General features: G+C 59.2%; 2 protein-coding genes across 3 annotated transcripts; both read right to left on the bottom strand.

Moving 5' to 3' along the window:
* On the bottom strand, window positions 1–4,958 carry TRIM65 (tripartite motif containing 65). 2 transcript variants are annotated; one of them, XM_059380431.1, is made up of 7 exons: window positions 4,874–4,958; window positions 3,993–4,538; window positions 2,639–2,734; window positions 2,169–2,402; window positions 1,911–2,085; window positions 1,744–1,809; window positions 1–1,265 (listed from the first exon to the last, which is right to left on the bottom strand). In XM_059380431.1, exons 2-7 carry the CDS (start codon window positions 4,398–4,400, stop codon window positions 691–693), a joined length of 1,554 nt encoding a protein of 517 aa, XP_059236414.1. In that variant the 5' UTR covers window positions 4,401–4,538; window positions 4,874–4,958; the 3' UTR covers window positions 1–690. The 2 variants fall into 2 exon arrangements, with proteins under 2 accessions (XP_059236414.1, XP_059236415.1); XM_059380432.1 differs by lacking the exon at window positions 4,874–4,958 and having other exon boundaries at window positions 987–1,265; window positions 1,668–1,809; window positions 3,993–4,742.
* A 1,267-nt stretch (window positions 4,959–6,225) lies between these two features.
* On the bottom strand, window positions 6,226–12,189 carry MRPL38 (mitochondrial ribosomal protein L38). Its single transcript, XM_059380433.1, has 9 exons — window positions 12,071–12,189; window positions 11,787–11,963; window positions 9,305–9,439; window positions 9,015–9,223; window positions 8,432–8,504; window positions 8,256–8,301; window positions 7,165–7,323; window positions 6,788–6,924; window positions 6,226–6,584 (listed from the first exon to the last, which is right to left on the bottom strand). The coding sequence occupies exons 1-9, from the start codon at window positions 12,135–12,137 to the stop codon at window positions 6,448–6,450; spliced, it is 1,140 nt and encodes a 379-aa protein (XP_059236416.1). The 5' UTR covers window positions 12,138–12,189; the 3' UTR covers window positions 6,226–6,447.
* Between the last annotated feature and the right edge of the window lie 373 nt (window positions 12,190–12,562).

Genomic DNA, 12,562 nt, shown 5'->3' with positions numbered 1-12,562 from the left:
TTCATTAGAAAGATTGTTTATATGGTAATCATTCAGGGGAAAGTATTAATACCATGAAAAATGGGTATGCTAAATTACAAAAATGCAAAAAACACAGTGTTTTTAAAATGCAATCACAAGGATGTACAGAGGCAACGAAGATCTACCAAAATGTTAACAAAAACAAAAATAAAAGAGGAAAGAAGTAAAAAATCATTTTCTTTAGGTTTGCTGCAGGAATTGTCCATGCTTTGTGGCCACCCACGACCTCCCGCCCACCGCCGCACTCCTTTGATCTACGTCACCTTCACGGGAGGCCAGCGGGCCGCGGAGTGTGAACGTGCACCACACTGTGCGGGGAGGCCTGACTGCGCATGCTCTGCTGCAGGACCAGGAGCCCACGGGCGCTGCGCCAGCCTCAGACCGCCGCGGCAGCGTGGAGAAGTGGGCTCTGCTTGGGCAGCGTCCTCCCGTTTTAGTCCCTTTCTTGTCCCCGTGTCCTTCAGTGATGCTGGAGAGTGACCTCCGGTTGGGGGCGCCCTCCCAACCTCTCTTCCCAAGTGGCGCCGCCTAGTTCTGAGTTGATCTTCTGGCCCAAAGCTCGTCCCATTATCGCTGTGGCCTCAGGTCCCCAAGCTAGGGGCTGGGCAGCTTTTGGGCACAAAGGTATGGTGGCCCGTTCCTGGCCCAGAGCTCCATCCCGTTCCTTCCTCAGCTGGGCTCCGAGGCCTCTTCCTGGAGCTCCGAAGGGAGCCTGGCCTCGGGCCGATGGCACAGGGTCAAAGTCCTACCCTCCAGGAGCCAGAAGACAGGGTAGAGGGGCTGGGTGAAGATGGCATGGAAGGTATGCAGGGGCTGGGCCCTGGGCTCCAGGCTGTAGAAGGTGAGGCAGCCAGAAGCCAGGTCCAAGTCCATGCCCAGGAGCCGCCCCGACACCTCTGGGAGGAGCTGGGCCTCCCCGTTGTGCCAGGCCTGCGCCCTGTCCTCCTGAACACAGAGCCCCCAGGAGCTTGGCCCGCGCCCGATGTTGTCCGTGTGGGGCCCCTGCTTGCGCCGCGTCAGGTCTGGGTAGGCGACGCCCAGAGTCACCGAGTGGTTAGATGTGCGCACCTCCCAGTAGTGTCGCCCGTCCTGGAAGCTCTGGGTGCACCGCACCTGCCAGAGCTCGAAGCTGCTTGGCCCAGCCAGGTCCCGGGGCTTGTGACGGTGCTTTACCTGCTGGTCCTGCCGAGATACGTAGAGGTGGCGATTGGCGCTGTCCGGGTCGAAGGTCAGATTGCGGTAATCTGTCAGGGACAGACGGACGGGTGGAAGGTGAGCGGGCAGGCGCCTGTGAGCCTTCACCGTCCTGTCCCCAGAGGCAGAGATGGCAACTGGAGCTCTGCCAGGGCAAAGCCACACGGCTGTCAGGCGTGCAGCCAGGGGCGATGTCCCCACAGCAGGCAGCCACCTCGTTTCAAAGATGAAAAAAAATGAGCCTCCCCAAGGTAACCTAACTCGGTAACTGGTGGGAGAATCATAACCAAGCCCAGGTTTGCGGGGCCAGAATCTGCTTACATGCTCTGTTGGGTCCACGTGTAAGAGCCTGTCCTCCTAGGACAGGTGCACAGAGGGGGAAGGGCATGGGGCAGACATCCTGGGCAGGGCAGTCATGGCATGTGCCCCCCCCCCCCCAGGTATACACGCACCTTCCCAGACATGCACAGTGTACACATGAACGCACAATGCACACACGTCTATGCACACACATGCCGGTCTCCTTACTCTGCCAGAGTTTCCTCCTCAGTGGACAAACTGGGCTTGGGACTGGTGCCAGGGGACCTGGGCCCTCTAGGAAGCAAAGAAGTGTTAGGGCAGCAATGGCCGGGGGAGTCCTGGTGGGCAGAGTTCTGACCCGCCCCCCAGCCCACCCGCCGTGGGGTCAGCCTTACCCACAGGGCCTGAATCAGCAGCCTCAGCAGGTGCCCTGGGGCGGTCCCCCTCCTCCAGGAGGAGGCCACACAGCTGGCTCAGTGACTCCTTCAGGCCGGCCAGCTGCTTATCTGCGTCCCACTTCAGAGGAGTCAGAGGCCCAAGAGGCGCTGGGGGGGCCAAGAGCTGCGATTCCTGAGCCCCAGGGACAGTTGCAGTGAGCCTGTGCGCTGGGGGCAGGGACGCTGGTCTCCCCAACCTGCCCTGAGGCCTGCTACCTGGAGGAAGGTGCGGTCATCCAGCTGCTGCAGGAGGTCCCGGACCCTGCGGTCATAACAAACCAGGGCCTCCCGGTGGCCCCGCAGTCGCTGTTCTGCTTCCTGGGCCTGTGCTAGTGCCTGGGTCTCGGCCACCTTGATGTCCTTCAGTGCCAAGGCCCGTCGCATCTCCAGGGCCTGCAGCAGGCGGCTGAACTTGCCTGAGATCATGGAGGCCAGGGTGCAGGCTGAGCTCTGTGTGGGCGAAGGAGTGGTGGCCTAGGGCGGCCCAGGCCAAGGCTGCCCTCCGGGCTGAGGGGTGGGGATGTGGGGAGCCAGGGCCCCTGGAACCTTTCCCCCCGACCTGCCTGCCGCCCAGAGGCATTTTCAAGGCAGCTCACACCTACCACCCAGTGTCCTGGGAGGGCCTGGGGGCTGCCCACAGGACACAGCTTGAGCACGCAGTGGGGTAGAGCAGGTGGGCCCGGTACCTGGATCTGGCTGCTTTGCTGCTGCAGCTCCTCCAGCTGCCTCTCCGCCTGGGTCACCTGCTGCTGGCTGACCTCCAGCGTGGCTCTCAGCTGCGCCTGGGTGCCCACCAGGGAATAAGTGACAAGAGGGGACTGGGGATAGCTGTGAAGTCCTCCCCTCAATCAAGAAACAGGAGGGGATATGGGGAAACCCCTCCTCGTGCTGCCCCAGGCAAGGCTGACCAGTGGACCGGCCCGGTCTGAGACAGGCGTGAACGGGGTCAGAGTCCCCGGGAGACCCAGACAGAGCCCATTCCCAACCCGCAGCGGGGAGGTACACAGGCAGAGCAGAGACCTGGGGCTTTAAACCTGGCCTCCAGTTCTCTTGCAGGCTGAGCAACCTGGAGAGAGCACCCAAGGTCTCTGGGCTGTAAACATCCCGCACTACCCCCGTCACTAAATAGAGGGAGCCACACTTCCGGCTTCCGTAGCCGTGCAGGGAAGGGGGGACAGGTCCAAGCACCGAAGCTATGACCAGCGGGCAGTGTGGCACACGCACAGGGCGGGTTCTTCCAAATGCCTGGCCAGCCAGACCTCAGCCCCAGCTCTGGGCACGGGGAAGAGTTCACCCCTGTTTGTGACTCCTCTGGTGCCCTGGAGGGTCAGAATGTTGTGCTCTTATGGGAGCAGGACAAAGCAGCATTCCCAGCCCCTGGTCAAGAGTCTTTTGCTTCTGCTTCTCCAGGCCACACTTCCTTTATGAGTCAAGATCCCCACTTCACAGATGAGAAAACAGGACAGAGAAGTTGTTAAACTGGCCGAAGCTGTCAGATCTTGCCAGACCCATTGTCTCTGCCCAGGCCCATGGCCTCCCCCACTCTACAATGTGCCACAGGCAGGAAGTGGGGAGGGGCACTCTCCTAGTTCCACCCGACTGTCCCCCAGGGATGCACGTCTGTCCTCTCACACCTTGGGCGTGCACATGCCCCTTCAGCCTGCACCTGCCATTTGCTTGTACCATCTGCCACTCCCTCCCTCCCTGTCGCTGTCACCTGCTGGCCTGCGCTGCCCACTTGCATGGCCAGAGCCTCAGCGGTAACATCTCACCGTCATTCTCTGTGACTTCTGAAGCCACAGGGGCGCCCTCCAGCGCGCTAACATAGTCGCCTGCAGAGCTCTTTCCTTCACTCCATTTCAGCCCCTCCGTGCTGGGGTCGTAACCCTGGGCCTGTCACCAACTCCGAAATCTCTATTCCAAGCACCTGTTTTCCCCTATTATTCGGGAACACACACGAACATCCCAAAGCCGCCTCCTGCTGAAGCTGCCCGCCCCAGCCCGGGCGCCGAGAGACAGGGCAGGGGACCCCGGTGTCACCTCGCGCTCCCGACGCTCATCGTCCAGTAGGGCCCGCTCGTGGAGGAGACACTCGTTCACGGTGCACGCGCTGCATATGCAACGAGCCTCGGTGCGGCAGAAGAGGTCGAGCGGCCGCCCGTGCCGGGGACAGCGCGCGCCCAGGGCGGAGCCAGAGGCGGAGGCCGAGTCCGGGCCAGGCCCCGCGCGCATCGCTTCGAGCACTGCGCTGAGCGCCACATTGCGGCGCAGCTCGGCGCCGTCGGGGAAGGGCTTCCGGCACTCGGGGCACGCCTTGTCGCAGCCGCGTCCCCAGTCCCCGATGCAGGCCCCGCAGAAGTTGTGGCCGCAGGACAGCGTCACCGGCTCCACGTAGAGCCCCAGGCAGATGGAGCAGGTCAGCACGTCCTCCAGCCGCGGCGCGGCCATGGCGAAGGCCGCAGCGAAGCTCTGCAGGCGGGGGCCGAAAGTGGGCGGGGCTAGGGGCGGGGCCTCCAGGGTCGGGTGGGCGGGGCGGCGAGGGGCGGGCCCAGCGGGGCCCTGCGCAGGACGCGGGTCCTCCCGAGCCTGCGGGGGAAGCGAGGGCGCGTCTAGCTGGAGCGGGATCGGCTGTCGCCTCCCCTACCACCGACCTGGGCCCTCGCGGCTCCCACTTTCTTCCGTTCGTCCGGGCTCCGAGCCACCCTTGCTGCCTCACGCCGCCCCGGGGTGGGAGTTGCGGTCCGCCTGTCGGTGGTCCCACCCTGGGAGCTCCACCCTTTCCCCCAGACCCTCTAAGCAGCTCCTGTGTAGGGGAGCGGCCCCCGCCTCCAGGGACCAGAAACTTTGGGAACCCCGTTGGGCTTCGGAGCCTCTTCCTGGCTGAAGTCCCCCACGCAACACCTCTGGGCCCATCTGGAAACCTGGACCACAGCAGCTACTTCCGGCCGTTTCGGCGATGAAAGGAGACCGCACGAGGTCGCCGGGTCCGTGAGAGCGCTGGGCACGGGCTGGGCTCCTTGGCGGGCTCTCCTGCCGGAAAGTGCTCCGCGGCCCTATTCTTTGTGCTGTTTCAGCCATCTGCCAGATTGGGGTGTCTCCTTTCTCTAAGCTGCGACAAACTTTGGTGCTTTTAAAGTAAACAGTGAGGTGGAAATTTCTGGTCACCGACTCAGAGACCAATCGAGTGTTTTTCTTCACCCCCCCCACAGTTCAATTGCTCTTGGAATCCACTCTCCGTGTGGGCCCCCTGCTGGGGAGTTCATTGTTCGCAGGTGGGGAGTTCTTCTGGGAGCTTTTATTTATTTATTTAAAGATTTTATTTATTTACTTGACAGACAGAGATCACAAGTAGGCAGAGAGGCAGGCAGAGAGAGAGGCGGAAGCAGGCTCCCTGCTTAGCAGAGAGGCCGTCGCGGGGGTTTGATCCCAGGACCCTGGGATCATGACCTGCGGGGAAGGCAGAGGCTTTAACCCACTGAGCCACCCAGGCGCCCCTCTTTTTTTAATTTAAAGAGTTTATTTGAAGGAAAGAGAGCAGAGAGCGAGCACACGAGGGGTGGGGGTGTACCAGAGGGAGAGGGAGAAGCAGAACTCCTGCTCAACAGGGAGCCCAATGCAGGGCTTGATTCCAGGACCCCAAGATTATTACCTGAGCCGCCCAGACGCCCCTGGAGCCTCACTCTTTATAGAGGATTAGCAGAGGAGAGGGGTTCTGGGTCTAACCCACCTGCCCTGGGGCAGTGTGCTGGGCCACAGGGAGTTGAAGGAGGATTAATTCCTTTTTTTGCTAACCAACCTGGCCTAATTTTGAGGTAGGGTTCCCTCTCGTGCAATGCAGCACTCCAGCTTCTGTGTTGTAATATGGGGAAGGTAGGTCTCCTCTTGACTGGCTACTTAGAGAGAGGAGAAAAAACACACTAACCACACAGAAGGGTACAGGGGCTTCTGGGTGTGCCCAGAGGTCTCACACCTGCTGCTCAGAGCACCCCAGCCTGCCCCCGGGAGCCTGCCACTAGCCATGCTGTGAATATCCAGCCAGGAGCCAACGCTCAGGGCTGGCAAAGCTCTTTCAAGAGCTCTGTGGGAGCAGCCAAGCCCCACTGCCTTTCTTCTGGACCCATCTCCAGCCCCCTGATCTCAGGGCCCGACACTCTTCAGAGGCAGAGTTGAGGGGCTCACCTCTTGAGGTAGGAGCCAGTTCTCTTTCCATCCACGGAGGATTACAGAGCCATCGTGGGGTTGGAGCGCTCCCAGAACACAGATCCAGACTAGCTACAGCAAAAATCCTCTTTATTCACATGTCCTACCCCTGCCACCACTCCCAACAGTTCTTTTCATTCCCAAACCCTGGCCCTGCTGGGAGAGCCACAAAGGGGCTGCCTCAGGCAGGGCCTAGAAGCCCACAGCCCCGCCCAGTGGAGCTGTGTCTTTATTGTCCCTGCTGGCGGATCCCGAGGCCTGGTCTGCTTTCTGAGGTGGGTGGCACTCTGGCCACTTAGTAGATGCCGTAGGTGGGTTCGTGACTGTCCCTATACCGGTCCAGGTAGCGCAGGGGCTGCCGGTGGGGGAAGCGCTTCTGCTTGGGGTGGTAAGGGGGTGGCCGCACGAACTCAAACACAGGCTCCCGCATGTCTGTAGGAAGAGGGGGTACGGGTGTGGACTGACGCTGGACTGAGCCCCTCTCCCTCGTCTGTTAGCCTGCGACTGCCCAGCCCGCCCACCCAAGAAGGGGCGTGCCTGCCAGTGGCACTTCCCCCTGGCAGGTCAGGAGAGGCCTGTGAGCTCAGGCCAGCTGCCCCTGCCCGCCCCCCCCCCCCAGCCCACTCTGGCCTTACCCAGAAGCTGGTGGAAGATGTGGGTGACCGAATCATCCCAGCGGCACTGGAAAAAGGCCAGGCCAGCTGGTGTCATGGCTTCCTGGTGCTTCTTGTAGAAATCAAAGGTATGGAAGGTCCGCTGGGCAAGCTGGTAGCTGTAAGAAGATGGGGAGCATTTAAGAGCAGGGAATGGGGCCTCAGAGCCCCACACCCCTCCTGCAGCCCCACAGGGAATCCTGAGAAGCCCCTTAGGATCTGCCTAGCACGACTACCCACCTGCTGCCCACCTCAAGCCCAAGTTAAGAGACAGAGAACCGAGCAGGACAGACCATTTCTTGGGAAGGTGGCCCGAGAGGGGATAGAATGTGTTTGGGGGGTGGGAAGGGGGAGATTACCAGGGTGAGGGCCGGGTGTCCCCAGAGAAGTCAATTGGCTTATCCTGCTTGAAGAGCAGGAAGGCGAAGCGGTGGAAGCCGGAGCCGCGGGCAGGGAAGGGGGGCAGGTATGGACAAGTCTCCTGTCCTTCAGCCATGCTGTTGCCTGGGATATTGGTTCTGGAGAGAGGAAAAGTATCCATGAATTATCATGGATAATTCCCTAGATACTGATTTCACTTCCTGGGAGAACAAACCCTAAATGATCTTCATCCGACAGTCAAGTAGGAAGCCCAGCTCTGGGACCCCCTGGATAGATTCCAAACTTGTGAAGGAAACAGGAGGGGCTCAGAGGCTGGGGACGGATTCCTAGAGACGGTCAGGGAGAGAGTGAGGTCTAGCAGATCATTTACGAGGCCGCAGCGAGCCAGTGGGGCCGGCTGGAGAGCCACACCAGCTCTGGGCTGCATCTCTGTTTCCTGAAGGCTCCGGGGTTTGTGAGGGAGCATCTGCCCATCACGACACCATGATGGCCACTGACCTGCCCCACACAGAACTCCCCAGAGGGTCCCTCTGCTCAGACCGGTAACTGCAGTGACTAAAAATGAGAGAAACCAGCCTCCCAGTCACGCCCCAATCACCCAGAAGTCCCAAAGCTGGGGTCAGCCACCTGACCTCCACCACCCTGGTGCCAGAGCCAAAGACCACTGAAAAATAAGAAGAAACTCAGCTTGGGCAGCCACAACTGCCAGAGGCCTCTCGCCGTACTGTCACAGAGCCCCTCGGGGTGGCTAAGGCATGGGGTGGCATCGCCCTAGATTTCCAGAGGGGGAAAGGAGTTCAGGGAGACAAGAGGCCTGTGAGAACAGCCTACTGCCTGCTTTTTCTTCCGGACCTGTCTTCAGCCAGTGGATTACAGGGCTCTTGCCAGCATCCGGAAGCAGCAGTGTGGGCCGCCACCTCGGGGGTGGCGGGGACAGGGTGGAGGTTTAATCTAAAATCCCACCGCCAATCCCCAGTGGAGCCCAGACTGACGTTCAGGTGCAGCTCTTTCCAGCACGCCAGCGCCTCCTCACACGTCTCTGACCCCTTCCCCCCACCCAGGTACTCACACCAGCCAGTGGACGTATTCGGCATCTGGCTCCAGCAGGTGTCCGTCTGCACACAAAGAGACCCCACTCACTGCGGGGCCCTGCGGCCCTTGGCCCTGGCCCCGCCCCCAGCTCCCCAGAGCCCTGGCTCCTGGGAGGTGAGGGAGGCAGCGGCCTGGAGAGCCCCAGACACCTACCCAAGTTGGTGAGCAGCAGTGTCCACATGGAGCCCTTGTCTGCCTCATAGGTCACCTCCGGGGCCTGGGCAGCCTGATGGGGAGAAAACAGGGACAGTGTCACCCCCACCAGGGACAGACCAGCTGCTGTAAACTGACCTTCTGGAGGGCAGGAATCTGAGGGAGCTTTGGAGAAGGGAGAGCCCACCCTGAACCAAACGCCCCTGACGGTCCTTTGAGGGGGCAGGTCAGCAACAAGAAGCGCGTAGAAGGAACCCGCACAGTTGCCTGGCCAGCACTCCCTCTGAACCACAGGGTGGTCGGCACATCAATGCGCAGGGGCTAATGGCAGGAGCACGTCAAGATGGCGCTTCTTTTCATCTTATATTCCTTCCTTCGTAATCACCGTGCTGCTGTTTACCAGGAAACCAAAAGGGGGAGACGGAGAACAGAACCCCAAACCGGCCTACACAGGTACCATGCTTATACCCTTAACCACCGCAAAACCACCTCTGGAAGTGCTTTCAAAAAGGAGCTGTCTGGGGTCCCGTGGTGAGACGTGTCTGCACACACAGTGTGGGAAAGGGGACGAGCGAGCAGTTACCTCCGTGGGCGTGACCTCATTGCCGAGGTACACAGGCATCAAGTCGTCCTCACCCACGGCATAGGCCACATGCAGGGGGACTCGGGGCACAAAGGTGGCACCGTGGAACAGGTCTCGATAGAGGCCACAGTACTCAGCCAGACGCTGCTTGTGGTAGGGGCCACAGGTCTTCTCCCACTCGGCCCGCACAGCGTCCAGCGGGATGCGTGCTATAAGGGATGATGCTGGTTAGGATGCCCGGTGGGGGCAGTGACACTGACACGGTGGGGCCCCTCCCTGGGAGGGCTAACCTGTGCGGAGGCGGGCGGCTCGCTCCTCCTCTGAGTTCACTCGCAGCTCTCGGAGGATCTGTTTCCGCTCCAGCAGCTGTTGGGTCCGGCAGACCTTGGGTGGGGGCAGCCCAATGTCAATCTTGTCTTTGGGATCTGGGGAGGGAAGATATGATGGAGAAAGTGGGATCAAGTCTCCGTGAAGCTTCCAGTCCTACCTAGTCCTCTCACTGGCCCAAGTTCTGCTGGTAAGCTACCCTTTATTCACAAGACTAAATCATACCGTGCAGTCGGTTTCACAGACCCGAGTAGGGTCCACCTGCTAAGCCAACTGGATTAGACTTGAGACTGCATTTTCTGATCCCTAAACCAGGTCACACTGTCTAGGTCATGGGTTATACAGGTAGATGATCATCTCAATTATGGTGGGGATGACCTTTAAGCCTGTTTACACCTGGCCACGGGCATCCATCTGAGTCCCTGGCAGAATTAGCTGAAGGTATAAAGACTTAAAAGCAGCAGGCGCGCCTGGGTGGCTCAAGCCTCTGCCTTCGGCTCAGGTCATGATCTCAGGGTCCTGGGATGGAGCCCCGCATCGGGCTCTCTGCTCAGCAGGGAGCCTGCTTCCCCCCTCTCTTGGTCTGCCTCTCTGCCTACTTATGATTTCTCTCTCTGTCAAATAAAGAAATAAAATATTAAAAAAAAAAAAAAGACTTAAAGAAGCATTTCTCATACTTTAACGGACTCACCATACAAGTCACTTGGGAAATTTGTTAAAATTCAGATTCTCAATCAACGGGTCAGTGTAGGGCCTGACTTTGCATTCCTAACAAGCTCCTAGGTAAAGTCTGTGCTGCTAGTCTCAGAACACACATTGAGTACAAAGGCCCAAGATGACTTTCGATCCAATACTTTTTCTGTTTACATTAGACAGCAACAATAAGATGCACTGAACCCTGATTAAAGATGGTTTTGTCTAAAAAAAAATCCAATGGACAGTTTTTTTTTTTAAAGGTTTTATTTATTTACAGAAAGAGAGAGGAGTGGGAGAGGGAGGAGCAGGCTTCCTCCAAGCAGGGAGCCCCATGTGGGGCTCGATCCCAGGACTCCGGGATTGTGACCTGAGCCAAAGGCAGACTCTAACGACTAAGCCACCCAGGCGCCCCAACTGCGACCTTTAATATGACAAATTTGTGACGGTTGTTTTATTTGACACCGAGGAAACTGAAGCTCAGGCAAGTCACTCTGATAGGGAAAATGAAGGACTCCACAAAAATACGCTTTTTGCTCCTTTTTCTGCTTTTTCTTTTTTCTTTTTTTTAAAGTAGACTCTATGCGAACATGGGGCTTGAACTCACAACCCCGAAATCAAGAGGTATGTGTTCTACCAACTGAGCCAGCCACTCACCCCTTCCTGCTTCTCTTTTTGCTAGGACCCACACCCCCACTTTATGGACGTCTTTTGTAAGGAATGAGGAATTAATGATGTCTTTAGAATAGCTAACATCTAAGGAAGAAGCAGGTAAGAATGACCGCATGAAGCCACAGCATGCGTGTTCCAGACAACCAGCTCTACACGTCTCAATGCCAAGATTCCCGGACTCCAAGGAATAACTCCTGGGCCCTTATCTTCGTTCTAACTGGTTCCTGGATGCCTGAGAGGACATATGCACCAGACCGCCATCCTCAATAAAAACCCCCAGGCCCCAAGCAAAGAAGAGATTCCCTCCTCTCCTTTCTGAATCTCCCGGACACTGTCTGTACCTGCACTCTTTCTATACCTTCCAGAAACTCTGCTTGCACCTTCTGCTGCCTGGAATTTGATTCTCATCGGTCGTGCATCAGGGATCCTTCTCTAGGTCCCTGGACCTGGCCTGCCAGCATCGACTCCTACGAAGCTGATCTGGGTTTAAATCAGGCTCTGTGGATTCTATCCGTGCATCCTCGACCATCATAAAACTGCCTCCCTAAATGCCTTCCAAAGGGATGTATCAGGAAGTACGTTGCTCAAGGGCAGGATCCCCGAGTCATTTTGCCCAGAGCTTTCAATTTCATTCAGGAAAGAACTGCACACCGATGTGCCCAGCACTATGCGGGCGCAAGGACCAAACAGTGGTCACGTCAGGCAAGATCCCTGTCTTCAGGGATCCCAATATGGGGAGAGGACCAGTGAAAAGAAAGTCAGGATAGAGTGTGGCCAGGGCTACACACAGTATTTTAGGACCACAGAAGAACGTTCTAACACGGAATTTGGGGCGGGGAAGAAATCTGGGAAGGATTTTAGGAGTATAATAAGGTTGAACTCTTAACAGCGGGGTAAGGGGATCTTCCAAATAAAGGAACCCAAAAGTGTGAAAAATCCTGCTGGGACTAAACCGCCCAAGCTGCGCACGTGGGCGCTGACAGACCCCCTCCGCCGGTGCTCGGGGAGGACGCCGGCGGCTCCCCAGCCCCCCGAGACGCGAGGCCGGCGCTCACAGCGCCTGCTCCGGTCGCCCCGCACCTGACTCCCCGAAGTACTCCCGGTAGGTCCGCCACCAGTGCGGGTTCCTCGCCTCCTGCTCCGCCCGGCGCCGGTAGCGGTCGAAGCTGCGGTATTTCTCCAGCCGCTCCAGGTTGCTCACGTCGATGTCCTCGTTGGGCATCGGCCCTAGAGGGGCGGTCCGGCGGCTCAGGGCGGCTGCGGGCAGACAGCGGGACGTGAGGCTAGGCGCGGACGCTGGCTCGAGCCCCGGGGCTCGGGGTACACGGGGACCTCCACGAGCCCCCCCACCTCAGACCCCTCACCCGAGGTGCTGAAGCCCCGCCACCTCTGACTTCCAAACAGCGCGGCTCGCCACCAGGGCGCCGCCATCTTTCCCCAAGACGGCCCGCCGCCGCCGCCGCCGCCGCCTAGGACCCCGCAGAGGTGGCCGGAGCAGCGCCTGAGCGCCCCGCCCGGCCCCGCCCCCGGGCTGGCGTCCTACGAGCCCCGCCCCCGCCGGGGCTCCGATTCCTCCTTCCCGAAAGGGTCGAGATATTTCCCACGGCGTCGAGCTCCGGAAGTGCCCGGTGGCCGGCGGGGCGGAGCTTCGGGCAGTGAGGAGGCGTGCGCTGCAGCCTGCCCCTCTGCAGAGGGCACCGAGAGCCTCCCAGCACCGAGGCAAGCGGCGCGCCGGTCCTCGAACCCCGGCGTCTTGTGTCCTAGGACGCTCCAAGGACGGGCTCGCTTGGAACTGAACTGTTTGAAAGTTGAGCACGGATTTCCACATGCATCAGTGGAAGCAAATAACGAGCACG

The sequence above is a fragment of the Mustela nigripes genome, chromosome 16 (genome assembly GCF_022355385.1).
Source record: "Mustela nigripes isolate SB6536 chromosome 16, MUSNIG.SB6536, whole genome shotgun sequence".
In the NCBI taxonomy this organism is placed as follows: Eukaryota; Metazoa; Chordata; class Mammalia; order Carnivora; family Mustelidae; genus Mustela; species Mustela nigripes.
The sequence above is the reverse complement of the archived record's forward strand: the minus strand, read 5'-3'. Positions and strand labels throughout refer to the sequence as shown.